Source organism: Rhinopithecus bieti, unplaced genomic scaffold, assembly GCF_001698545.2.
Source record: "Rhinopithecus bieti isolate Rb0 unplaced genomic scaffold, ASM169854v2 scaffold_48884, whole genome shotgun sequence".
Lineage (NCBI taxonomy): Eukaryota > Metazoa > Chordata > Mammalia > Primates > Cercopithecidae > Rhinopithecus > Rhinopithecus bieti.
The window spans coordinates 435,579-463,244 of record NW_016819304.1 but is presented as its reverse complement, the minus strand read 5'-3'; the positions used below and the strand labels follow the sequence as shown (position 1 = coordinate 463,244).

General features: G+C 48.2%; 3 protein-coding genes and 1 pseudogene across 4 annotated transcripts in view; all 4 read right to left on the bottom strand.

Annotated features, from left to right (window-relative positions):
- Positions 1-8,931, bottom strand: part of LOC108519643 (glutathione S-transferase Mu 2-like) — a 13,809-nt gene extending 4,878 nt beyond the window's left edge. The window contains exons 1-4 of the mRNA XM_017858789.1: positions 8,796-8,931; positions 8,595-8,695; positions 7,504-7,599; positions 7,303-7,413 (exon numbers count right to left, since the gene is read on the bottom strand). Coding sequence (XP_017714278.1) covers positions 7,303-7,413; positions 7,504-7,599; positions 8,595-8,695; positions 8,796-8,931 — 444 coding nt within the window. The remainder of the gene's footprint in view (positions 1-7,302; positions 7,414-7,503; positions 7,600-8,594; positions 8,696-8,795) is intronic.
- The window catches only part of LOC108519642 (glutathione S-transferase Mu 5-like), a 33,836-nt gene extending 12,248 nt beyond the window's left edge, over positions 1-21,588 (bottom strand). The window contains exons 1-2 of one of the 2 annotated variants that reach the window (XM_017858787.1): positions 21,492-21,588; positions 21,099-21,174 (exon numbers count right to left, since the gene is read on the bottom strand). In XM_017858787.1, the coding sequence (XP_017714276.1) occupies positions 21,099-21,174; positions 21,492-21,527 (112 nt within the window). In that variant the 5' untranslated portion in view covers positions 21,528-21,588. Of the gene's footprint in view, positions 1-9,714; positions 9,791-10,093; positions 10,232-21,098; positions 21,175-21,491 lie in introns of those variants that run through there. The other variant, XM_017858786.1, reaches the window with a different exon arrangement.
- LOC108519644 (glutathione S-transferase Mu 1) lies at positions 16,198-21,778 on the bottom strand. Its single transcript, XM_017858791.1, has 5 exons — positions 21,492-21,778; positions 20,042-20,142; positions 19,000-19,095; positions 18,799-18,909; positions 16,198-16,740 (listed from the first exon to the last, which is right to left on the bottom strand). The coding sequence occupies exons 2-5, from the start codon at positions 20,087-20,089 to the stop codon at positions 16,651-16,653; spliced, it is 345 nt and encodes a 114-aa protein (XP_017714280.1). The 5' UTR covers positions 20,090-20,142; positions 21,492-21,778; the 3' UTR covers positions 16,198-16,650.
- A 4,147-nt stretch (positions 21,779-25,925) lies between these two features.
- On the bottom strand, positions 25,926-26,651 carry LOC108519629 (60S ribosomal protein L7 pseudogene; annotated as a pseudogene).
- Positions 26,652-27,666: the final 1,015 nt, after the last annotated feature.

Genomic DNA, 27,666 nt, shown 5'->3' with positions numbered 1-27,666 from the left:
AAAAAAAAAAAAAAAGATGAAATTGCAATCCCCTAAGTGTCTAAAGTAGTGCAGAAAGTTCCCTGTACCTTGCTGGTGGCACCATAAATTAAGTTACTCTCTCTCTGGAGAGCAATCAAATTACCTGTTATAGTACCATTAAACCATTCTCACTCTTTACCTTGTAGTAATCACCTCTGGGGATCTACTCAAAATAACCAAAAACGGAAAGGAATTGTTGAAACATGATTACCCTGCTCTAAAAACAAATAAATAAGTTAGAAAAATCCACATACCCCAAACTATCCACAGGAACTAATGTTAGGCGGCCATTTAGTATCAGAAGTAGACATGCATACAGACTGCCAACATATACAGATTTTTTTTTTTTGGAGACAGAGTCTCGCTCTGTTGCCCAGGCTGGAGTGCAGTGGCACAATCTTGGCTCACTGCAGCCTCCACCTCCCGGGTTCAAGCAATTCTTCTGCCTCAGCCTCCTGAGTAGCTGGGACACAGGCAAGCGCCACCACGCCCAGCAAATTTTTGTATTTTTAGTAGAGACGGGGTTTCACCATGTTAGCCAGGATGGTCTCCATTTCCTAACCTCATGATCTGCCTGCCTCCCAAACTTCTGGGATTACAGGCATGAGCCACCACACCTGGCCCATATACAGATTTTTAAGTAAAATGTTAGACCAGGTGCGGTGGCTCACACCTGTAATCTCAGCACTTTGAGAGGAGACAGGTAGATAACTTGAGGCCTGGAGTTCGAGACCAGCCTGGCCATTGTGGCAAAACCTCATCTCTACTAAAATTACAAAAATTAGCCAGGTGTGGTGGTGTATACCTGTAGTCCCAGCTACTCAGTAGGCTGGGCCACACGAATTGCTTCAACCCATGAAGCGGAGGTTGCAGTGAGCTGAGACTGTACCACTGCACTCCAGCCTGGGCAACGGAGTGAGACTCTGTCTCAAAAAAAAAAAAAAGTAAAATGTTAAAGAGAAAAACTGTAGATTCTAACACTACACATGCACACCAATCTCACCTGAAGAAGTAAGCATGAAAAAAAACTAAAGAGAATTTGAAATGACACCATTAAGAAGAACCTATAATTTGTTTATTAACTATTCAGTAAGCACCTACTATGCTCAGGGACGGTCCTAGATGATGTGCAAACACCTGTAACATCAGTGAACAAGAAGACACAAAAACACATGCCCTCATGATGTTGACATCTTATGAGGGAAAGCAAACAAACACAAGCACACAAATAATGTAAGACATATGTGCATGCTTTTCACTGAAGTGTAATGTACATACAGTGCACAGGCCTTAAGTGTGCTACCCTGTGGGCTTTTCCACTTGTATACTCTTCTGGAATCACCTCCCAGATAAAGAGAGAAAACTTACAGCACTCCACCAGGCACCTTCAATAGGCAACCTTCCAGTTCTCACCAGGGTCACCAATCACCTGACCTGTGATACCATGGACTTATTTCCCTCTCCTGATTTTTGTGTAAGTGGAATGAGATCGTGTGTCCTTTCCCCTGTCTGGATCCTTTTACTCAACACGTCTGTGAGACCCATCCATGTTTTTGCACATAGCGTTAGCACATTTATTTTCATTATAGCGGAGTAAGTATTCCATTATACGAATGATGGAATTATGTTCATAAACCAAAGTTCATTTGTTCGTTCTTCTACTCATGGAATTTGGATTGTTTTCAGTTATTGGCTATTTAAAATAAAGCTGCTTTTGACATCATTATCCCTGGTTCTGAGAATCCATTAGCACTCATTCCTGTAGGGTAGGACTTCTGGGTCCTGGGGAGATGTATGTTTAGCTCTAGTTGACACTGCCAGTATTCCAAAGTGGCTCTCCCACCAGCAAGGTATGATAGTTCCAGTTACTCCATAAATCACCAACAATTGTCAGTCCTTTCAATGTCAGCCATTCTAGTGGGGATACAGGAGGATCTATGGGTTTTTAACTTTCTGCTGTCTAATGATGTTGAACACCTTCTCATGAGTTTATTGGCCATTTGGATATTCACTTCTGGGAAACGCTTGTTGAAATTCTGACTCATTTTTTAATTTGTTTTATTTTTGGATATATAGTTTTTGGAGAAGAGACCTTTGTTGATTTGTAACAAGTTCTCCCTGCTGAGCCTTGTATGAATACCTGACCTACAGACTCAACAACTATTTCTGGCATCACAGCTTAGGAACTGCTAAGCTATGAGATTCTTCCTCCAAAGCAGCTCACTCTCCAGTGAGACTTTTAAATTACTTCAAGAAGATGCAATGCAGATAAAGCTATGGGATTGCTGTCAGGGTGGAGGAAGCCTATGCTTAGAATGTTCCGGCAAGGATGTGAGTCAGGAAGAGAACAACCTGTAGATCCCCACGCAGTCTTTGGAATTACAGACCTCAGAATGGCAGAAAATGCTTAAGTAAAAAAGCAAAAGATATGGCCAGGCGCAGTGGCTCACGCATGTAATTCCAGCACTTTGGGAGGCTGAGGTGGGTGGATCATGAGGTCAGGAGTTTGAGACCAGCCTGGCCAACATGGTGAAAACCCGTCTCTAGACCAAAAATACAAAAATTATCTGGGCACAGTGGTGCATGCCTGTAGTTCCAGCTACTCGGGAGACTGAGGCAGGAGAATTGTTTGAACCCCGGAAGGGGAGGTCGCAGTGAGCCAAGATCACACCACTGCACTCCAGCCTGGGCAACAGAGTAAGATTCCCTCTCAAAATAAAATAAAAATAATAATTTTAAAAATCAAAGGATGCAGTCAGACGCATCCACCTACTCACCAGAAATGCTCAATTCTAGAAAAGAGTGAGTAAGTCTATTAGAGGTCTGAAGGTTTTCATCATAGAATTCTATCCCCAGCTGATATGGTTTGGTTGTGTCCCCACCCTCATCTTACCTTGAATTGTAATAATCCCCAGGTGTCAAGAGTGGGGGCCAGGTGGAGATAACTGAATCATGGGGGCAGTTTCCCCCATAAACTGGTCCCTCATTGGTAGTGAATAAATCTCACGAGATCTGATGTTTTATAAGGTGGGAGCTCCCCTGCACAGGCCCTCTTGCCTGCTTCCCATGGAAGATGTGACTTTGCTCCTCAATTTGCCTTCTGCCATGGTTAGTTATGAGGCCTCCCAGGCCCTGTGAAACGTGGAGTCTTTAAACCGTCTTTCCTTTATCATTACCCCCAGTCTCAGGTATGTCTTTATTAGCAGGATGAGAACAGGACTAAAACATCAGCCAAGAGTTTCAGTAAGCATGTAAAGACACTTTCAGTTGTGCACGGACTAAAGACAAATGTTCTCTCACAGGTACCCAGGAGAGAGAGGAAGGTAAACCCACAGAGAACGTCCTGAGACGCTGTGGAAGCAAGCCTGGAGAGGGTACCTTGGAAGCCATCTGAGAAAAAAAAAGAGACCTGGGTCCTGGAGACCAACAGAAGGATGCAGTCATATTAGTGGGAGAAGGTAAAAGGGACCCTGGCCTCTGCCCTGATGGAGATCCACCCCCTTGGGGTCTTAGTTGAATGAGACACAACCTCTGTGTATTATAAAAGCACTCAGTAAGGCTGGATGAATGAATGGTAAGATTCCAGGCCCAGAAAAGAGCATCCTTTCCCACAGTGCTCACAAGGGCTTCCTGCTCTGAGTCCTGTTAGAAATGGGAGCAAGAGTTGTCAAGTGCCTATCTATGCCAGCAGACTCCTTTAGAACCTGGCCCACTGGCCAGGATCACCAGCCAGTCCTTGAAAGAGGCAGTGATAGACAGACAGACAGTGTGGTAGATGCAAGAAGCAAATAAGACAAGACACAGCAAATGTGATGAGCTTTACTTCGATCAGGTAGGCGCTAAGGCAGGGGCCATGCTGGGCAGAGCAGGGCCCTATAAACCAGTCAATGGGCTGGGCTCTTTCATGCAGCACGGGAGCAGGCTCAGGGCTCAGGCTCCACAGGCCAGGGCAGGCAGGCCCCTCAAGCAGACAGCAACACTAACAGGAAGGGAAGGTCAGGCTTGGGCTTTAGTGCAGCCGACCCCGGTAATGTGGGAGGGAGGTGTTCATTGAGAAAAGTGGGTAGGCTGAGGCCTTAAAGGCCCTGCATGGGAGCAGGGTTTAGGGGAAGTGAAGAAGGGACAATACAAGTCTTGGGGGTAAAGACTGGAATAAACAGGAGAAAGGAATGGGGAAGGCAGGTTGCTGGGATTCAGAGTCCAGCTGGCAGCTCCCCGCACAGGCGCTGGCCATTCGGGCTGAAGTATGGGACCACCTCACTCCCCACCATCACTGGCCTTACAAGGCATTACTTGTTGGCCCGCCAGACAGCCATCTTTGTGAACACAGGTCTTGGGAGGAAGCCGGCTGGACTTCATGTAGGCAGAGATCGTTCTCCCAAGCCCTGAAAGGGCAAAATAAGCGCCAGAACTAAAAAGTCGGGCTGCCCATGAGGACTAGGACAACCCCACTGCAGACACAGCAGGTCAGGAACCTTGGCCACACGCCTTTCCACGAGGGCTCAAGTCTTGGGACATCACACCAGGCCTCCTTACGGGTCCGCCAGATTCTGTGGAGTTACCTCCAGCTCCTTTAAGTAATGCTGTACCGCAGTACAGCTAAGCACTTATGAACGATCTACACTGTGCTGGCCTGCTCTGTACCCAAGAGAAATTATAACACAAGGCTTAGAAATATCCCAGCTTGACTGCTCTGCATAGGCTGAAATCTATTATCACCATTTCTCATGTGGGAAACAGAAGTTCAGCACTACCTCAATTTAAATACCTAGTAACAGGGAACAGGGCCTACAATGGAAGCCTGGTTCTGTCTCATCTCGCCGAGCTTTGGGCTCTTTCTGCCCAAAATAACTCCTTCTCTTCTGCCTCACCGCAAAACTCCTCAGCACCGGCCTGTTCCTTGACTGCACCAGCAACAGTCGTCCTTTTCCACAGGGAAGGCTCTTGGCTGTCTGGTGTGAGACCCCACACAGAAGGGACCTCCAGCAGACAAAGGGGCCCTCAGAACAACGTCACCCACTGTCTCAGTAAAACCTGGCGATGAAAGTGGAATGGGGTGGCAAGTGCATAGCGCACAAGAAAACGAAAGGCGAGACTAGGCTCTAATTATTCCCCTTAAAGCAGAAAGTCCAAAGTTCTCTATCTAGTACCCGAGTAAAATCTCACTGTGTCCTAACCCATGGCATCTCCAGCCCTGCTGCTGCAGATTAGGTTACATGACACTCAGATGTGCTGTGCACAATTTTACCGGGATTGAATGCCCAGATAAGGTATTCAAAAAGATCCAGCCAGGCATGGTGGCTCACACCTGTAATCCCAGCACTTTGGGAGGCCGAGGCGGGTGGATCACCTGTGGTCAGGAGTTCAAGACTAGCATGGCCAACATGGTGAAACCCCATCTCTACTAAAAATACAAAAATTAGCCGGGCATGGTGGCGGGCAACTGTAATCCCAGCTACTCGGGAGGCTGAGGCAGAGAATTGCCTGAACCCAGGAAGCGGTGGTTGCAGTGAGCCGAGATCACGCCACTGCACTCCAGCCTGGGCAACAGGCTTGACCCTGGTACATCACAGCCCATAGCCCTCAGCTCTCCTCCACCCCTCCCTTCCCACCACCTCTTATATAACTCCAAGGCCACTCAGCCTGGACCAGAACCACAGAACCAGAGCTGATGGGAACTAGCTGAGCAAGCAGATCTCTTGATGGGGAGTGGAAAAGGGAAACAGATTCAAGGCTCAGAAGCCTGATGGACTAATGCCTCAAATTCCCAAATCTGTAGTAATGTAGGATTTGCTGCCCTCAAACAAGTTCAGCACACACCTCACAGGCTGCTTTGCCTGCAGGCCTGTCATTGTACTCATTTTCAGGATGGGTCAGTCATCTATGCATCTCCCACTGTGCCTCACACCCTGCCTCATGCAGAGAAGGTCAGTGAATAGGAATAAAATCAGCGTGCTATTCATCTCACAGGGGGAACACGTGGAACGCTGGATGGAAAAAAGAGAGGAAGAGGCCAGGCGCGGTGGCTCATGCCTGTAATCCCAGCACTTACGGAGGCTGAAGCAGGTGGATCAGGAGTTCAAGACAAGCCTGGCCAACATGGCGAAACCCCATCTCTACTAAAAATACAAAAATTAGCTGGACGTGGTGGCACACACCTGTAATCCCAGCTACTCAAGAGGCTGAGGCAGGAGAATCACTTGAACCCAGGAGACGGAGGTTGCAGTGAGCCAAGATCACTCCACTGCACTCCAGCCTGGGCGACAGAGCAAGATTCCGTCTCCAAAAAAAAAAAGAGGAAGAGAGGTAAAGAAGGAAAGTGCCCCAGCACAAGGCATTTCAGCATAAGCTCCTTCAACAGGGACACCCACATATGTACCCTAATCCAGCTCCAGCCACAGTTCTGGCTCTCAGGATTCCCCACGTGAGGGTTTGATTGTGCAAAGCTTCTGGAGGTAGCTACAAATACTGCCTGTGGGTTTAGTTATTCAACATCAATGCTACTATGTGTCAGTCCTACTATTGCCAGCTGCATCCGTGGTCCTGAAGTGCTCTGCCTCTTCCAAAATGTCCTGGGCTCTGAAACCCAGGCTGGACAAGGCCTGAGGCTTTTTCTTTTGTCACAAAAGGGAGAGCCCTGACTGCTGCCCATAGATCCAGAGGCTCACAGGGAGCCCAGCACAGTCTCCACTGGCTCTGAGACCCTGAGGAAGGACTGATTCTCTCATTCTCAGTTTCCTTATCTCTAAAATGGGGGAGATGATTCTATCACCCTGTAGGAGTGTTATAAATTTCAAATTTCACACAATAGGTATAATGTTCTGGGCACAGTTCGTGGCATGAAGCCAGCACTCAATAAATGCAAGTTATTCTTTTTTTTTTCCCCCTTGAAATGGAGTCTCACTCTGTCATCCAGGCTGGAGTGCAGTGGTGCAATCTTGGCTCACTGCACCTTCCACCGCCTGGGTTTAAGTGATTCTCCTGCCTCAGCCTCCTGAGCAACTGGGATTACAGGCACTCACCACCACACCCGGCTAATTTTTGTATTTTTTTTTTTTTTTAGTAAAGATGGGGTTTCACCATTTGGGCAGGCCAGTCTCAAACTACTGACCACAGGTGATCTGCCTGCCTTAGCCTCCAAAGTGCTGAGATTACAGGCGTGAGCCACCGCGCATGGCCATAAATGCGAGTTATTCTTTGTGTAGCTTCAGGACTGGGAAAGCACCACAAAGGAGGGAAAGGAATAAGGGACATAAAGAGAAAGGAGGACAGGGGCATCACCTCAAATCGGGAGATGAAGTCCTTCAGGTTTGGGAAGGCGTCCAGGCAGCTGGGCTCAAATACTTGGTTTCTCTCAAGGACATCATAAGCGATGAAATCCACAAAGGTGATCTGGATAAGGCCAAGGATATGTGGGCTGAAACCTCCATAATATAGGAAGTATGGCAAATCTGTAGTGTCCCCATCACATACCCCCATTACCTTGTCCCCAAGAAACCATGGCTGCTTCCCCAGAAACTGTGAGTAGAGCTTCAGCATTTCAGGGAGTCCCTCCAGGTATTCTGGCTTCAGTTTCTCCTGAGGCAGAAAACAGCTGTCAACACCCTCAGACATAAGCTCCCTGCACAGATACAGCCTCCCAGGTTTGTGCATGGCCCCAGCTGGCCACGGGCAAGCAGCCATCTCCCCCACAGCTGGAACTGGGGCAGTGCCCAGGCTTCGATTGGATACATCAGCATTTATTAGACTCTGACTGGGTAGCTGGAGTCTTCCTGAGGTGATGGGATGGCAGAGCGGAATGTGACACTGTCCCTAAATCTGTCCCCACTGACCTCCCAACAACCTCTGGGTCAGCCCCAGGAGCACCTGAGTACCTGGCAGGCTCTGGACCCAGATATGAGCAGAATCAAGGATGCAAAGAACTAAAGGAGCTCAGAGAAAGAAGTAGAAAGTTCCTCCTAGTGGGACAGCAGAAGAATACAATTGCCATTGAGTGGTTTCTGGAAAGATGAGGAGATATTCAGAGGATGAGTAGAAGAAAGAAGGGGAAAAAAGAGCCTCTGGCTGCCCCTAAGCTGCCTGTTAGGAAAATTCGCTGATCTCAGTGTATGTCAAGAGAGCACTCAGAAGACACCAAAATTGCAGGTGCCATTAGATTCCTTTGTTTTGCACTTGTTTTCCTCATAGTTTGCGTATTCCAAAGCAGGCAGATGATATAAACCAGTGGGAGAGATGGCCCAAACCACTGAGAGAGAGAATCTGGAAAGAGGTCATGGGTCAGAGATGGAGGGGACTCTGGAAGTAACCATTACTGTCTAGAGAGTGAATTCATACATGGAGAGTCAGGATTCTATAAGTAGATTGGTGGGGAATTGATTTAGAGGTTTTATTTTACATGACTTTGGGGTTTGAGAGTCACTCTGGTGGCAGTATAGGAAATAGCTTGAAGGATGAGTAGCACTAAAGAGTTCAAATGGAAAACAGGACCCACGTAGATGGCAGGACCAGAGTCTTGGCTCCTGATCAAAACTCTGCAGAGTAAGGGGTGACTGGGAGTGGGGTGGGAGACTCACAAAATCTGGGTCATAGCAGAGTCTGGCCAGCTGCATGCGGTTGTCCATAAGCTGGTTCTCCAAAATGTCTTCCCAAATCTTCTCCTTTTCAGTCTCCCCACCTACCACCCACAAAACATAGACTCACTCTCAGCATCACAGCCCAGACAAGGCCAGGATGAGGCCACCTTCCCCCCACACACTGCAGCCAACCACACTCACACAGGTTGTGCTTGCGGGCAATGTAGCGCAGGATGGCGTTGCTCTGGGTGATCTTGTGAGTCCCATCAATCAAGTAGGGCAGCTGGATGAATGGGAAACCAGGGAAGCTCAGTTGGGCCACCAGGCTCCCCAGCATCCCCTTCCCATAACCAAGGGCAGAGAGGAGACCCGGCACTCACTGTGTCTGCTCATGGCAGGCCTGAAATAAGAATACCGTCACATGAACGAATGGCTTGGATACCAGAACATCATGAAGGGCTGTTAAGACAGCCAGAGATAGACAGGAAGTGCAGAAGACTCCTGACCTAACCCTCTACGATACTGGGGAGAGGGACAAAAATGCCGAAACGAGAACCGTTGCAAACTTACACAAACCAAACAAAAAAAAAACGGGGGTGGGAACGCCCCTTCCCTGCACCTACATTGGGAAAGTCCAGCCCAGCTTGATTTTTCCTTCAGCCCACTGGGCTTCGGTCAGAGCAGAGCTGTGGTGGGGAGATGAGTGAACAACACCTCGCCCAGGAGCCCAGCCCTCCCGTTCCCGGGATCCCTCCCAAGGAGCAGTGGGCAGACCCTGAGACGGTGGATCTAGAATTCTGACCACTCGTCCCATCCCACATCCCAGGGATAAGGGAGAAAGAATCCCGGTGAGGGCTCTGGACCCCACAAGACTAAGGTTTCCAGGGTTTAGGCAAGCCCTGAGGGACACCCATCCCAGTTACCCAGGAAGGGGGCCCAGCATCCCGCCCCAGCATTCTGCCTTGCAAGGCCAGAGGGCTCCCTCACAGGGGCTCAGGGAAGGGACAGCCTGCAGCTCCAGCAGGGGAGGCCTGCAGAGTCAGCCACAGGTGGCCACCATCGGTTGCTTGGTGCCAGCCTAGTGTGAGTGGGCAGGGCCCAGACACGAGGGTGCCATTACCATCCCCCATTGTGTACTTCTTTTCCTCGTAACTTGAGCCTGTGTATTCCAGGAGCAGGCGGATGGAGTGGGCCAGCTGGGAGAGATGGCCCACAGCTCGGGTCAGAGATTGAGGGTCCCTGACTTGGTGACTTCTCTGCACAAGGGGAGCCCCCAGTTTACACTGCACGTACCCATCGCCTCCTCTCCTTCCTGCCTCACACCTCGCCCCACCCCGCCCTCACCCCCGCCCGGCCACACGCACACACAGCGGTAAGCACAGGCCCTCCTGTGAGGGGCAGCGCTGAAAAGGAACCTTCTCTAGAGCCCGTCCCGCAGCTGCTCCACACTTCCCCACCCCCGCGCCCCCCGTCCCACCGCCCAGCGGACCCTCGCTCACCCCGCGGATGTTCCAGTACCCCAGTGTCATGGGCATGGTGCTGGTTGCTACGGATTCTGCAGACAGGCTTCGGCGGGCGGGGCTCAGACTTTGTGAGAGGCCCAGGAGAGGGTAGAGGGGGAGCCTTGCTGCGACCCCGCCCCTCGGCCCGCCCTGCCCCCGAAACGCGCCAATCCGGAGACCCGAAGCGCGCTCCCGGGGCTGGAAGGAATAGGATCCCCTCCCACCTCCCAGCCCCAGGGGTTCCAGGAGAGAGCTCACGTGCCCAGAAGCCCGGCGGCGGGGGCGGTGGTAGGGGGAGAACTGTTTGAGCCCAGGGGTTTGAGGCTGAACTGAGTTATGATTGCGCCGCTGCACTCTAGGTTAGGCAAGAAAGAAAGGCTCTCTCTAAAAAAGAGAGAGATTCTGAATAAAGTAATAGTAGCCTAATAAAGAAAAATAACACAAAAGAACATTTGGTGCTCAGGGATTCACTGGATAAGTTTTCAAAACTTTTCAAAAGGCATATATGATATAGATTGTTATAAACTGCAGCCACACATGGCATGACAGACCTAACATGGAAAGGACAACACAGGCAAGGATGATTGTAACTGTCACTTATCAGCCGAAATCCAAACGTCACGAATGCCGCCTCAGAGAAAAGAAAATGATGTTTTTGTCATAAGTGGTGCTGTGCTCCCAGGGAGCTTGCTGGGTGGGGAGAGAGAAAGGCGGGGAGCAGGGGCTGGGAGACTCAGGGGGAGGGAGGAGAAAGCCCATGTGGAAACGTTAGAATCTGGGGGAATCAGAGGTCTTTGTATTAATTCCTTTCGCAAATTTTTCAAACTCTGATATTAAATCAAAATAAAAAAGCTAAAAAAAAAAAAAAAAAACAAACTACCAGGACAGACATATACAAATATTATTAACTGAAATAAATGTTCCATTAAAAACGACTTACCTTAAGTACATGAGTTACATTATGATTTCTATTATTATTTTAATACTAGTCTCCATCCAGCACATCACTGGTCTTCAAGTGGAGGTAACTTTGCCCCTCAGGGGACATGTAGGTCTGTCTGGAGACTTTGTTAATTGTCACCACTGGGAAGCGCCCATGGCATTTAGTGGGTAGAGTTTGGTTAGGATGCTGAACACCCTGCGAAGCTCAGGACAGTGCACCACAACAAAGAATTCTGCCCTCCAAAATGGTAGTACTGCTGAGGTGAAGAAACCCTCATCTAAAACCCGGCCAACGTGGTGAAACCCCGACTCTACTAAAGATACAAAAAATTAGCCAGACCTGGTGGCGGGTGCCTGTAATCCCAGCTACTCAGGAGGCTGAGGCAGGAGAATCGCTTGAACCAGGGAGGCGGAGGTTGCAGTGAGGTGAGGTTGCACCACTGCACTCCAGCCTAGGCGACAGAGTGAGAGTCTGTCAAGAAAGAAAGAGAGAGAGAGAGGAAGGAAAGAAGAAAGGAAGGGAGGGAGGGAGGGAGGGAAGGAAGGAACCCAGGAATGGGTCAAAAGTTGCAGTGGGAGAAACAAGGCCCTCAAAATTCTGGTGGCAGGAAGGAGACCAGAGGACCCACTTCCCTGAACACCAGGTGGCAGAAGGGAGCACCTTGAGATAATCTCAGCCAGTGCAGTCCCTGCAGGCATCAAGCTGCACATCAGGAATGACAGAAGGAGAACTGGGCAGGGAAACGGTCTACCAGGCGGACAGGCTGGGCAGCCTGGTCTTCCAGGGTACAGGGTAGGGAGTGTGGGACTCTTTCTGCCAGTCAGCCTGCAGGCATCCCTCTGCAGCTCTGAGCACATTATTCCAGAGCTGCTGGGGTAAGGCTAGGCAGGATGAACTGAACTTATTTTTGGAAGGTATCCACCCAGCCTGGGAAGCAAGCTGAAACATTGTCTACCAAATACACGAAAATTAGCTGGCCATGGTGGCCCTTGCCTGTGGTCCCAGCTACTTGAGAAGCTGAGGCGGGAGGATCATTGGAGCCTGAGAAGTCGAGGCTGCAATGAGCCGTGATCATACCACTGCCTGGGTGACAGAGTGAGACCCTGTCTCAAAAAAAAAAAAAAAAAAAGTAAAAAAAAGTCAAATTTAAAAAGAAGGTATCTACCTATCGTGCATAGAAATGTCTCAAAAGTCACTGCCAATTTGCAATGACCTGTCTGGACTCTCCCTGCATTTAACACCCCCATAGGGGTGGCCAAAAGTTGAATATATAATAACCACCTGATGACTGCCACAGACATAGATATGAGTGATGCCAGTCACCACAGAGGCAGCCCCCTTCCCACTGTTCACCCACCCTTCCAAGCTGGCCAGAGACCCTCACCCAAAATGAATCGGCAAATTGTGCAAGCAGATGTTTTGATCTTTGGAGCCTTTAAAATAGTGATCAACAGGGAAATTTACCAGGAGAAAAGAGGATACCTTCCCTCAAAATCTCCTTGGAGTTTACTGCAAGGCATCTCAGACAGTGCTTTCCATATAGAAGAAGCCCACAGGTAATAGATATGCTGTAGCGTTTTATCGTTTGATTTTTTAAAATTTACTCATTGATGACGGTGACCCACTTGTGTTTTTTTTGTTGTTATTTGTTGTTGTTGTTTGCTATGTGTACCAGTAAGGGTTCTTCAAAATTTGAAGTGACGCGACTAAGATAAGCCTGTAGGAAAAGTGTGTGTTTATTTATAAATGTGTCTATCTGTTATGGGAATTGGCTCACACAGTTTTGGACTGGAGAAGTCCCACGATCTGCCGACTGCAGGATAGAGAAGCGGGAAAGCCAGTGTTATCATTCAGAGTCTAAAGGCCTCAGAACAAAGGTAGGGGTGGGAGGCAATGCTATTAGTCCCTGATGAAGTCTAAAGGCCAGAGAACCAGGAGTGTGGATGTCCCAGGATAGGCGGACATGGATGTCCCAGTCAGAAAGATCAAATTCACCCTTCCTCTGTCTTTTTCTTCTCTCTGGGCCCTGACAGTTTAGTGGATGCCCCCCTTCATTGCTGAAGGAAATCTTTGCTCAGTCTTCTCATTCAAAGGTGACTCTCTTCTGGAAATACCCTCACAAATACAATAATTTTACCAGCCATGTGAGCATCCCTTAGCTCAGTCAAGTTGATGCAGAAAATTAACCATCACATTATGCCACAGGAAACCTAGAACAGAATCACAATTAATTACATTGTGCCTATTGGAGAAAAGCCTTGACCGCCACAAGATCATTCTTTAACCTTTCTCCAGGAATTGACTAAGCCACAGGTAGAGAATGGGTAAACAGAGAGTTTTATACAGGAGATTCAAGGACAGGTAGATTCATAGACTGTGATTCATTGGCAGAAACATGCACACACAATAAACAAAAAAGGTGAAGGTAGAAAACTTGAAGGTATTCTTATAAATCTTTAAAAATATCATAAGATGAAACTGCGATCCCTCAAGTACCTAAGGTAGTGCAGAAAGATCCATGTGCCTCGCAGATGGCACCATGAATTAAGTTATTCTCTCTGGGCCGGGCACGGTGGCTCACGCCTGTAATCCTAGCACTTTGGGAGGCCAAGGCAGGCAGATCACCTGAGGTCAGGAGTTTGAGACCAGCCTGGCCAATATGGTGAAACCCCATCTCTACTAAAATACAAAATTAGCTGGGCGTGGTGGTGCGCACCTGTAATCCCAGCTACTCAGGAGGCAGAGGCAGAAGAATTGCTGGAACCCAGGAGGCAGAGGTTGCAGTAAGCTGACATCACGCCACTGCACTCCAGCCTGGGTGACAGAGCGAGACTCCATATCCAAAAAAAAAAAAAAAAAAAAAAAGTTATTCTCTCTGGAGAGCAATGAATTTATCTACGATAATACCGTAACACCATCCTCACCTTTGCCTTGTAGTAATTGCCTTGGGGGACCAACTCAAATAAAGTAACCAAAAACCAGAGAAGGAATTAGTTTAAACATGATCACCCTGTTATAAAAGAAATAAATTAGAAAATCCACATGCCCAATAGGGTAAGAATGACTAGGCAAACTATAATTTATCCACAGGAAGTAGTGATAGTCATTAAATGTTAGAAATAGGCATGCATATAGACTGCCAACATGTACAGATTCTTAAGTAAAATGTTAAAGAGGAAAAAACTGTAGAACCTAAGAATGTGTATGCACATCAATCTCACCTATCCAAAGAAGTAGGCATGAATACAAACCTAAGAGAATTTGAAGTGACACACTATGATGAGCGTATAATTTGTTTGTAACTATTTAGTGAGAAGCTACTATGCTCAGGGACTGTCCTAAGTGATATGCAAACACCTGTAACATCAGTGAATAAGAAGAGACAAAAACACATGCCCTCATGACATTGACATCTTATGCGGGAAAGCAAACAAACACAAGCACACAAATAATGTAAGACATATGTGCATGCTTTTCAGTGAAGTGTAATGTACATACAGTGCACAGGCCTTAAGTGTGCTACCCTGTGGGCTTTTCCACTTGTATACTCTTCTGGAATCACCTGCCAGATAAAGAGAGAAAACTTACAGCACTCCACCAGGCGCCTTCAATAGGCAACCTTCCAGTTCTCACCAGGGTCACCAATCACCTGACCTGTGATACCATGGACTCATTTCCCTCTCCTGATTTTCGTGTAAGTGGAATGAGATCGTGTGTCCTTTCTCCTGTCTGGATCCTTTTACTCAACACGCCTGTGAGGCCCATCCATGTTTTTGCACATAGCGTTAGCACGTTTACTTTCGTTACAGCGGAGTAAGTATTCCATTATACGAATGATGGAATTATGTTCATAAACCACAGTTCATTTGCTCATTCGTCTATTCAGGGAATTTGGATGGTTTTCAGTTATTGGCTATTTAAAATAAAGTTGCTTTTGGCATCATTATCCCTGGCTCTTGGAATCCATTAGGACTCATTCCTGTAGGGTAGGACTTCTGGGTCCTGGGAAGATGTATGTTTAGCTCTAGTTGACACTGCCAGTATTCCAAAGTGGCTCTCCCACCAGCAAGGCATGACAGTTCCAGTTACTCCATAAATCACCAACAATTGTCAGTCCTTTCAATGTCAGCCATTCTAGTGGGGATACAGTAGGACCTACGGGTTTTTAACTTTCTGTTGTCTAATGATGTTGAGCTTCTTCACATGAGCTTATTGGCCATTTGGATATTCATTTTTGGGAAATGCCTGTTCAAGTTTTCAGTCATCTTTTAATGGGTTGTATTTTTGGATCTACAGTTTTTGGAGAAGAGACCTTTGTTGATTTGTAGTAAGTTCTCCCTGCTGAGCATTACCTGAATTCCTGACCCAAAAAATTAACAACTATTCGTGGTAACACAGCTTGGGAACTGCTGAGCTGGGAGAACCTTCCGGTGGAGCAGCTCACGGTAGAGCTTGGGTCCTAGAGATCTAAGAGCTGTGATGGAGTCAGACAGTGTGGAAGACAGAAGGATCCTTGTTCTCTGTGATGGGAATTCCACCACCTCTGGGCATCTAAGACTTACTCACTGAGACTAGCTCTGCCTAACCATGGAAAGCACTGAATAATACTGAATATAAATAAATGAAGATCTAGGCCCAGAAAGAGGCATCCTTTCTATAGAGCACTTTATGTGGCTTCCTGCTGTAATGCGATCAGAAAGGGGATCAAGAAGTTGGAAACAGGGCCAGGCGTGGTGGCTCACACCTACAATCCCAGCATTTTGGGATGCCAAGGTAAGAGGATTGCTTGAGCTCAGGAGTTCCAGACCAACCTGGGAAACATAAAGAGACACCATCTCTACAAAAATTTTTTAAATATGGCCAGGTATGGTGGCACACCTATAGTCTCAGCCATTTGGGAGGCTGAAGTGGGAGGATTGCTTGAGCCCAGGACTGGATGCTGCAGTAAGCTATGATCCCACCAGTGCCCTTCACCTTGGAAAGCAGGAGACCCTGTTTCAAACAAACAAACAAAAAAGTGTTAGAAACACCTTACTAAGCCCATCATAATTTCTATGAACCCAGCTACTGCCAGGGTCACTAGCCAGTCCCTCGGAAGGAGCAGTGACAGACACGGTCTGGGCAGCCAGGAGCAAATAAGACAAGACTATATATAGCAAATATGGTTGAGGCTTTATTTTGATCAGGTAGGCCTAAGGCAGGGGCCATGCTACAGGAGCAGGGCCTGTAAACCAGTCAATGCTGCTCTTTCATGCAGCACGGGGACAGCTCGGGGCTGAGCTCCACAGGCGAGGGGCCAGGCAGGCCCCTCAAAGCAGACACAACCACTAACAGGAAGGAAGGTCAGGCTGGCTTTAGTGCAGGGAAGGGTAATGTTGGGAGGGGGATGTTCATGAAGGAAAGTGGGTAGCTGAGGCTTTAAAGTGCCTGCATGGGACAGGGGTTTAGGGGAAGTGAGGAAGCCCAATAAAGTCTTGGGGGTAAAGATGGGAATAAACAGGAGAAAAGGATGAGGAGCCAGGTGCTGGGATGCACAGTCCAGCTGCACTCCACAGCCTGGGCAGCAGGCTGAGTATGGGCTCCTCACTCCCACCTCCTGGCCTTCAAGGCATTACTTGTTGCCCCAGACAGCCACCCTTGTGTACAGAGGTTTTGGGAGGAAGCGGCTGGACTTCATGTAGGCAGAGATCTTCTCCAAGCCCTGAGATGGGGGAAAATAAGGCCAGAGCTCAAGGTCAGCTGCCCATGAGGGCTGGGGTAACCCCACTGCAGACACAGCAGGTCAGGGCCCTGGCCACAGCCTTTCCACATGGGCTCCAGTGCTGAGGCATCACACAGCCTCTTAGGGTCCCCAGATCTGCAGAGTTAACTCTTCCAATTTCCTTGAAATAATGTCATACCATAATAACAGCTACCACTTATGAAGATTCTACACTGTGCTGGGTGGTCTATATCCAAGAGAAATTACAACATAAGCTTCGAAAATCCACTTGACTATTCTGCAAGGCTGAATCTATTATCACCGTTTCTCATGTGGGAAACAGAAGTTCAGCAACTACCTCACACTCAAATAGCTAGTAAGGGGGACAGAGCTGCAATGTAGCCTGGTTCTGTCTCTCTCCAGTTCTGGCATCTTTCTGCCAAATTCCCATCCTCCCCCAAATCCCTCAGGAGGTCCTCTTGCTCTCTGACTGCACAACATTCTCCTGTTTCACGGGGAGGTTCCTGGCTTGCCTAGGTTTGCACACACAGAGGGGACATCTGAAAATGTCCGTGCAGCCTGGAAGAGGGCCCAGATCTCACCCAAGGAGCCAGCAAAACCTGGATGAAAGTGGACAAGGTGCGTTGGGCTAGCAAAAGAAAGGTCAGACCAGGCTCTAATCATTCCTTGTAAAGCAGAAAGTCTAAACCTCCCCACCTGGTACCTGAGCTAAATACCACTGTGCCCTAACCCACCTCATCTCCAACCCCACTACCACAGACCAGGCTGTATGACACTCAGGTGTGCTCTGCACAATCTTCCCAGGATCAAATGGCCGTGTAATTTCTAAGGATTCAGACAGAGCCAGGGCTGCCTATTCCCAAAGGGCCACGCCCAGGCGGACCCTATGCTGCAGCCCTCAGCTCTCCTCCCCTCCCACCACCTCTTACATAACCCCAAGGCCACTCAGCCAGGACCAGAGCCAGAGCTGATGGGAACTAGCTGAGTAACCAGATCTCTTGATGGGGAGTGGGAAAGGAAAACAAATTCTAGGCTGAAAAACTTATTGGACTAATGCCTCAAATTCCCAAATCTGTACTAAAGTAGGATTTGCTGCTCTCAAACAAGTTCAGCACGGGTGAGATGGTTCCCCATGAGTGGGGGCAGGCCCTGGGCCCGTTACCCAGGTGGTGCCACACACACCTCACAGGCTGCTCTGCCTGCACTGCAGGCCTCTCACTGCACTCATTTCCAGGATGGGGCGGTCATCTATGCATCTCCCACTCTGCCTCACACCCTGCCTCATGCAGAGGAGAAGGTCGGTGAATAGGAGTAAAATCAGTGTGCTACTCATCTCACAGGGGGAACACTTGGAACATTGGAGGGAAAAAGGAGAGGAAGAAAGATAAAGAAGGAGAGTGCCCCAGCACACAGCTCTTCAACACACACTCCTTCAACAGGGGCACCCACATATATAGCCTAATCCAGCTCCAGCCACAGCTCTGGCTCTCAGGATTTTCCACATGGGGGTCCGATCGTGCATAGCTTTTGGGGGTAGCTATGAATACTGCCTGTGGATTTCGTACTCAACATCAATGACACCGTGTGTCAGTCCTACTATTGCCAGCTGCATCCATGCTCCTAAAGTTCTCTGCCTCTTCCAAAGTGTCCTGGGTTGTGAAACCCAGGCTGGATGAGGCCTGAGGATTTTTTCTTTTGTCATAAAAGGGAGAGCCCTGACTGCCGCCCATAGATCCAGAGGCTCACAGGGAGCCCAGCACAGCCTCCACTGGCTCTGGGACCCTGAGCAAAGGCCTGACCGTCTCATTCTCAGTTTCCTTATCTCTAAAATGAGCAAGATAATTCTGTCACCCTGTAGGAATGTTGTAATGTTCAAATTCCACACAATAGGTATAATGTGCTAGGCACGGATCCTGGCATAAAGCCAGCACTCAATAAATGCAAGTTATTCTTTGTGTAGCTCCAGGACTGGGAAAGCATCTCAAAGGAGGTAACGGAACAAGGGGCATCAAAGAGAAAGGAGGATGGGGGCATCACCTCAAATCGGGAGATGAAGTCCTTCAGGTTTGGGAAGGCGTCCAAGCACTTCGGCTCAAATATACAGTGGAGGTCAAGGACGTCATAGGCGAGGAAATCTACAAAGGTGATCTGCAGAAGGCCAAGAATGTGTGGGCTGGAATCTCCGTAACATAGGATGTATGACAAATCTCTAGTGTCCCCATCACATGCCCCCATTACCTTGTCTCCAACAAACCATGGCCTCTTCCCCAGGAACTGTGAGAAGTGCTGCATCATTGTAGGAAGTCCCTCCAAGTATTCTGGCTTCAGTTTCTCCTGAGGCAGAAAACAGCTGTCACCACCGTCAGACACAAGCTCCCTGCACAGATGCAGCCTCCCTAGTTCTGCGTATGGCCCCAGCCGGCCACGAGCAAGCAGCCATCTTCCCCACAGCTGGAACTGGCTTCAGTTGGACATACCAGCATTTATTAGACTCCAAATGGGTAGCTGGAGGCTTTTGTGGCGATGGGAAGGCAGAGAGGAACGCAACACTATCCCTGAATCTGTCCCCACTGACCTCCCAACCATACTCCTCTGGGTCAGCCCAGGAGCACCTGAGCACCTGGCAGGCTGTGGACCCAGACATGAGCAGAATCAAGGATACAAAGAACTTAAGGAGCTCAAAGAAGTTGAAAGTTCCTCCTAGTGGAGTGGCAGAATAATACAATGGACATTGAGTAGTTTCTGGAGAGATGAGATTTTGAGCGGCTGAGTGGAAGGAGACAGAGGAACAAAGGCCCTCTGGCCGCCACTGAGCTGCCTATTAGGAAAATGCATTCATCCCTGGGCGTGTCAAGGAGAAGCACTAGGAAAGGAATAGCACGGAATTCCACAGAGGAGGGTGCTATTACTTCTCCACTACGTACTTCTTTACCCCATAGTGTGAGTCTGCGTATTTCCCAAACAGGCAGATGGAGTGAACCAGCTGGGTTAGATGACCTGTGGCAGAGGTCAGGGGTCAGAGGTGAAGGGAATTCTGAATGCATGACTTTATTGTCTAGGAACTGAATTTCTAGCTTGGGATGTACGCACTTCCTATGATTGGTGGGGACTGATTTCAAGTTTTTAATTTATAGAGTTTAATGATATGTCAGTCACTCTGCTACAGTACAGGGAACCCTCAGAGAACCAATAGCAGTGAGGAGTTCAAATTGTGAATAGGACCAGAGTAGATGGGAATACAAGAAGCCTGGCTTCTGGCCCAGACCAGGGAGGTACTCACAAAATCAGGGCTGTAGCAGACTCTGGCCAGCTGATTGGAGACGTCCATAGCCTGGTTCTCCAAAATGTCCACACGAATCTTCTCCTCTTCTGTCTCCCCACCTGCCACCCACAAAACATCCTCTGGAGCACGCACCCAATCCAGCCAGGGGAGGCCACTTTCCCCCACACGCTGCAACAACCACACTCACACAGGTTTGCTTCGGGGCAATGTAGCGGCAGGATGGCGTTCTCTGGGTGATCTTGTGAGTCCCATCAATCAAGTAGGGCAGCGGATGAATGGAACCAGGGAAGTCAGTTGGGCCAACCAGGGCTCCAGCATCCCTTCCTAAGAAGAATTTGAGAACGAGAGGAGACGGGCATTCACTGTCCTGCTCATGGCAGGCCTGAGATAGAAAATACTGTCACTGAATGAATGAGCTTGGACACAAACATCATGGAAGGGCTGTTAGACAGCCAGGGACAGGAATTGGGAGAAGACTCTGATCCTAACCCTCTAAAAGCTGAGGGAGAGACATGCCGGTCAGAGCCGTCTGCACTTTCCCCCAAAACCCCCCTTCCGTGCACCTACATTGGGGGAAAGTCCAGGCCCAGCTTGATTTTTCATTCGCAGTGGTTCTGTATAGTCAGGAGTGTGGTGGGAGATGAAGTGAAAAAACCTCCCCAGAGCCAGCCCTCTTCCCGGGACCCTCCCAGGAGCCAGTGCAACGACCTGAGACAGACAGGTGGATCTAGAATCTGACCACTCAGTCCCACATCCCAGGGTTCAGAGAGAAAGAATCCCGGTGAGGGCTCTGGACCTCACACGACTAAGGCTTCCAGGGTTTAGGCAAGCCCTGAGGGACACCCATCCCAATTACCCAGACAGGGGGCCCAGCATCCCGTCCCAGCATTCTGCCTTGCAAGGCCAGAGGGCTCCCTCACCGGGGCTCAGGGAAGGGACAGCCTGCAGCTCCAGCAGGGGAGGCCTGCAGAGTCAGCCACAGGTGACCACCATGGGTTGCTTGGTGCCAACTCAGCGTGAGTGGGCAGGGCCCAGACACGAGGGTGTCCATTACCGTCCCCCATTGTGTACTTCTTTTCCTCATAGCTTGAGTCTGTGTATTCCAGGAGCAGGCGGATGGCGTGGGCCAGCTGGGAGAGATGGCCCGCAGCTCGGGTCAGAGATCGCGGGTCCCTGACTTGGTGAATTTCTCTGCACCAGGCGAGCCCCCAGTCTACACTGCACGCACCTACGCACCTGCCCTTCTTCTTCCCCCAGTCTACACTGCACTGCACTGCACCCCACCCCCATCCCTGGGGCGCACACACACACACACACACAGAGGCATGCACAGGCCCTCCTGTGAGAGACAGCCCTAAAGAGGAACCGTCCCTAGAGCCGGTCCCCAGCCGCTCCGCACTTCCCCGCCCACGCGCCCGGTCCCACCGTGCAGCGGACCCTCACTAACCCCGCGGATGTCCCAGTACCCCAGTGTCATGGACATGATGCTGGTTGGTGTGGATTCTGCAGACAGGCCTCAGCTGGGCACTTGCGACCTCCTCTGGGGTTCCTAGTGTGCAGGGGCGGGACCTAGCGCCAGGCCCGCCCCCTCGGCCCTGCTGCGCCCGCCGATCTTCAAGGTCGTCACTTCCAACCGGCCGATCTTCAAGGTCGTCACTTCCAAACAACAGGCGCGGGGGGAGGCACGGAGAAGATTGCTGGAGCCTCACTGGCTGGAAGGAGTAAGATCCACCGCTACCTCCGAGTGTTCAGGGAGCAACGTCAGGAGGCCCTAGGCGGGGCTCGACCTCGTCAGCTTCCGTAGCCACGCCCCGGGGCGCCCCGCCCCGCCCCGCCCCGCCCCGCCGCGCTTAAGACCTCTGCTGGGTCCCCAGGGACTTGGCTGCGCCCGTGAGAGTCAAGCCAGATCCTAAGAGAAAAGTTCTTTCCCAGGTTCCTTCTCCGGACGTCGTCCAGCCTTCCGCCTCTCGGTTGCCGAGTTTCCACAGGCTCTGGGAGACTGAGGCTGCCAGAGCCAGACCAGAGAGAGGTCTCAGAGAGTTTAATTCAACACTTCTTGGCAACTAAGTCTTAGAAGTCTGATGGTGTGCTCTCTCTGCTGACTTGGGGAGCGTGGATGGAGGCCATGTCACTGAAGCTGGTAGAGCGCAGTCTCTGTTCCAGATGCTCCCGACCCTTTTGCGCTGGGCCAGTTCCCCAGCTCTGAGACTGGGTCCAGCCTCAGGAAGTGGCCTGTGTGTCAAGGTGGATTCCCATGTAGGTTTGCCTACAGCAAGGCGATAGCAGCATGCACACACAAGTGCTTGGACTTCTGAATAGTTATACTTCTCATTATACATTAAGACATTAAGAATTTGTCATTCTGAGTCTTTTTTTTTTTTTGTAACGGAGACTCACTCTGTTGCCCAGGCTGGAGTGCAGTAGTGCGATCTCGGCTCATTGCAACCTCTGCCTCCCAGGCTCAAGTGATTCTCCTGCGTCAGCCTCCCGAGCAGCTGGGATTACAGGTGAGCGCCAGGACGCCCTGCTAACTTCTTTGTATTTTCTGTAGAGATGGGGTTTCACCCTGTTGACCAGACAGGTCTTGAACTCCTGGTCTCAAGTGATCCACCCGCCTCTGCCTCCCAACGTGCTGGGATTACAGGCATGAGCCACGGTGCGTAGCCTGTCATTCTGCGTTTATCCATCTTGAGCTGGGAAAGATAAAATGTCTAGGTCCAATTGTGAAAGTGATTTTTTAAGAAAGCTAACACTCATGAGAATAATAATTATGACAGAAACAGAACTGATATTGTTACATTAGTATTCACCCATTTGGTCATTCCTTTATTGAAATAACAGTTGTTGAGATCTTACCATATTCCAGGCACTGGGAATAAAACAATCCTTCAAAGATATTGTACTTTGGCCACCTAAGACTAGAAGGCAGGTGGGAACTACAGGGGAGATATTTTGAAAATACGGGACACTTCTTAGTGTTTTTGCACACTGAGAGTCAGTGGAGTGGGAGAGGGGTTGAGTGCAGGAGAGAGAAGCAGTGCCTGCTGTTGCAAGGACTCTGAGGAGCCAGGAAGACGGGGCCCAGGCCCCAGGTGGCTTCTTCAGAAGGAGGAGTACAGCTCTGCGGAAGGCGGGAAGGACTGGAACAGCAGGATCTCCAAAGTAAGGGCCACAGTGGCCACGAGGATCACACCAGTGTGGGAAGTGGGTCTGTGGACAGGGATCGGGAGCAGTGGGGATGGGGAGGCAGAAGTGGTACCCTGGGGAAGAATGTGCACGCTGTTGTCAGTTCATTTTCTGCATGTCTGTGAGATCTAACCAGTTCATTGTGTGTTCACATTCTGCATTTCCTTACTTACGTTCTATCTCAGCCTTTCCATAATTGAAAGAGGGGTTTTAAAGCCTCCCATTGTTAATGTAGAACTGTCTATTTCTCCCTTCAGTTCTGTCAAATTTTGCTGCATATATCTTGTTTTATTCCTACTATAGGAATTGCATCCTGTATGAGAGAAATCAGTTATCCTTCCTGGATGGTCTACCAGATTACCTGTGCTTTCCTCATTTTAGAAGCTTTTGGTTATTTATTTATTTATTTTTTTTTTGAGATGGGAGTTTCACTCTTGTTGCCCAGGCTGGAGTGCCATGGCGCGATCTCGGCTCACCACAACCTCCACCTCCCGTGTTCAAGCAGTTCTCCTGCCTCAGCCTCCCAAGTAGCTGAGATTACAGGCACACACCACCATGCCCAGCTAATTTTGTATTTTTAGTAGAGACAAGGTTTCTCCATGTTGGTCAGGCTGGTCTCGAACTCCGACCTCAGGTGATCTGCCCCCCTCGGCCTCCCAAAGTGCTGGGATTACAGGTGTGAGCCACTGCGCCTGGCCACTTCTGGATATCTTTTTTAAGAAAACATGATTTCCTGGTGGGATGGTAGTTTTAAATATCTTGCAGTCTGTAACAATTCATTGGAATCACAGGGTAAGTTACTGTGCAGTGGACAGAATGAGCCTGATGTCATGTAAGAAATAAGATTTTAGTGGAGCACTGATTACACTGGTATTAAGTATCATTTATTACAATAGGAATGAGTCACTTTTGTGTTCCTCAAGATGGACAGATTCCTTGAGTAGAATTAAATAGTTTCTGCAACTCATGCGCAGATGTCTCTGAAGAAAGCAAACAACCATGGTAGCCAGAATAAACCCAATACTAGTCCTGATTGATTGGCCTTGTAACGGCCTCAGCAGAAGCAATTTGTTGGCATGAAGTCCAAGTGCAATTGTTGCAAGACTGAAGGTTGGGATTAATGATGTGAGTGAAACATAATTACCATAAGGAGCCAGTTAAAGGGAGGTTGCCTTGTGAAGTTTTTAAAAGGACAGCTATGAAATTTTTGTCAGCAGAGTTGTTAGATTCAGAGTGGCAGCAATGGTCTGGAAAAAAAAAGTATAAGAAAATTTTGTTTTCTATTAAGTGGTAGATCGAGAACATAAGAGGTCAGAAGTAATAGGATGAGGGCCAGGTACAGTGGCTTGTGCTCATCATACCAGGTACTTGGGAAACTGAGGTGGGAGGATCACTAGAGCCCAGGAGTCTGAGGTTGCGGTGAGCTATGATTGTTCCACTGTACTCCAGCCTGAGCAACAGAGTGAGACCCTGGCTCTAAAAAAAAAAAAAAAAAAAAGGAAGAAGTAATAGGATAAAAATAAGGAAGCTAACATTAATATTTTAGATGGCTTCAAAGTAGAATAATAGCCAGGAAAGGATATTGGGTCAGAATGTTAATCCTTATCCAGAGTGCTGGGCAGAAAGCTATCCATGTCTGAAGTCAGCATCTTCTGCAGCATACCTAAGAATCTCAGTTGAAGATTTCCAGTGGAGGCCGGGCGCGGTGGCTCAAGCCTGTAATTCCAGCACTTTGGGAGGCCGAGGCGGGCGGATCACAAGGTCAGGAGATCAAGACCGTCCTGGCTAACATGGTGAAACCCCATCTCTACTAAAAAATACAAAAAATTAGCCGGGCGTGGTGGCGGGCGCCTGTAGTCCCAGCTACTCAGGAGGTTGAGGCAGGAGAATGGCATGAACCCGGGAGGCGGAGCTTGCAGTGAGCCAAGATCGAGCCACTGCACTCCAGCCTGGGCGACAGAGCGAGACTCCATCTCAAAAAAAAAAAAAGATTTCCAGTGGAATGGGTGTCCCAGAGTCAGGAGGAAATATTGTATGTCTTTTGAGCTAGGAAATAGTTAACCTAAGGATCCATACTTTGGAGTATTACTGCTGCGTCAGTTGTTAACAGTATCTGATAAGGTCCATTTCTTCGAGGATCAAACGTAGTTTATCTCAGGTCTTTTCCAGAACACTAAATCTCTTGTTGTGAATCATAGGTGAGTGGTTTGGAAATGCAGATCATATCTGTTGATGATAAAGTGGAAGATATTCTATGATGCCCTTGCAATTCTTAATCATATTTCATCATCATTGTAATAGGACCAAATCAAAGATTAGTAGTGAAATTTTCAAATACATGGACGGACCATTTTTCTTTTTCTTTTTTTTTAGAGACAGGGTGTTGCTATATTGCCCAGGCCGGAGTGCAGTAGCTATTCACAGGTGCAATCATAGTGCAGTACAGCCTCAAACTCTTGGCGTCAAGCAGTCTCCCACCTCAGCCTCCTGAGTAGCTAAGACTACCAACGCGAACCACCACACCCAGCTTGGCCTTGTATTAATTCATAACGAGGTAACCTGTTGGTCCCAGAAGGGGTTGATCTTATACACACTGAAGCAAGAGGTAAGATTTTATTTTATTTTTATTTTTCAATTTGAGAGCAGGTACTGTTTATTAACTGACCAGCTTAGAAAAATAATCATGGAAGACACCTTAGTTCATTCTTCTAATAAGCCTGTTGATCTGGTCCTCCCTGTTGCCAGGATCTCCACCTTCTACAAAATGGGTGGTCTTTTCCTTCATTCTACCTCGTGGAGAAGATAATTTGAAGGGCCACAGGAAGTTATTTGTTTCTTTGCAGAGTTTTCCAACAGTATAGATCTCATGAATCAGATCCTTCATGCAGATAATGCCATATTTACCAAGAGATCGAGCAATCAAAGCATTGTCTGTCAAAGCAATTCACTTCTTATTGATTTTGCCATAACCACGCTTGTAGATTAGCTCATTTACTGACTTCAGATTGGGGTATCCCCATGCAATATATGGTTCTACAATCCTCAGCATGTTAACTGAAGCCTTGTTGAGCTTCACAAAGGTTCCACTGAGGATTTGATGAAGGCGAAAAAGCTGAAACACCTTTCGGACCTTTGGGCTAACACCATTGATACCTCTGATGGTGATGACAAACACCAATGTGGGTTCTGCAGGCACATAGAAGTTGCCAGCTTTTCTTGCCCCCCTCGCTAGTTGAACTTCAGTTCTATACATCTGCCTATTCGCTTTTTCACAGATACGCTTCCTCCTTGTCTTTTGAAGCATCTTTTGGGCAAACTTATTTCTCAGGCGCTTGATCTTCAGTTCTGTGAAATTTGTTTTCTTTTTCTGAAGGTTTTCTGGCACAGCAGGAACCTTCTTCTTCTCTTTGACACCCTCCATGGTTCCAGCCAGAAAAGAGAAGATTTTAGACCACTGGAGTTTAAGGGAGGTTTGTTCATCTTAGCTGCCAAATTTCATTAGTTCTCTCTGTTTTTCCTGAGGACCATGGATGATAAGGACAGTAAAATTTTGGGGTAAAAGGCAAACTTTACAGAGTTCCTTAGTAACAATACCAGTAAAATGAGTGTCGTTGTCGTTATTAGATAAATAAGTGGAAATTTCCAGGTTGGAAAACTAAATCAAGCAGAAATTTTTGCCACAGTTATAACAACCATAACTCTCCAGCAAGGAAAAGCTTTAATCATCCATCTTGAAAGATAAAATAATAATAATAATAATAATCAGAACATATTTATAGTGCATTGCAGGAGGCATTCGTATAAAGTGATTGGAGGTCTGAAGGGCCCTCGAGATTTTAGTTCTTATTCATATCCCACCTTTGCATTTACTAGGATCACATTGCTGGCAGTAGGACAAGTTTTTACAATATCCTTAGGAATAACTCTAAAATTACCCCCACCAATGTTGGTTTAGTATTGTTGCCAGTTTATCCCTGCTATTATGAGTAATGTCACAAAGCATTTTTCTGAAATTCCACTTTAAATTATTTGGCATTATGTGTCAGCTATCCTGAGAGCATTAAATAATCTCTTTTGCCATGAACACCCAAACTTTTCCCACTTCCAGATTTGTTCACTTTTCTACTTTTTGGAATCAGAGGTTTGTCTCTGACAGTTAAAAATGGCCTCTTTGAATCCTCTAAGACCCCTCTTTTCTGTGTGATTTTCAGGAGCATTGATCTTGGTGATGCTACTTGGGTTAGCATGGTGGTCCGCTAAAGTATTACTAGAAATTCTGGGCCTTTGTGCATTGAATGGTGGTCTACTTTTATTACAGCTATTTCCTCAGGTAACAGCAAAGCAACTGAAAGTTTTATTTTTCATCCGTCATCCAATTTTGCAGGTTTTGTGGAGGTTAGAAAACTCTTCATTTTGCCAGGCGCGGTGGCTCAAGC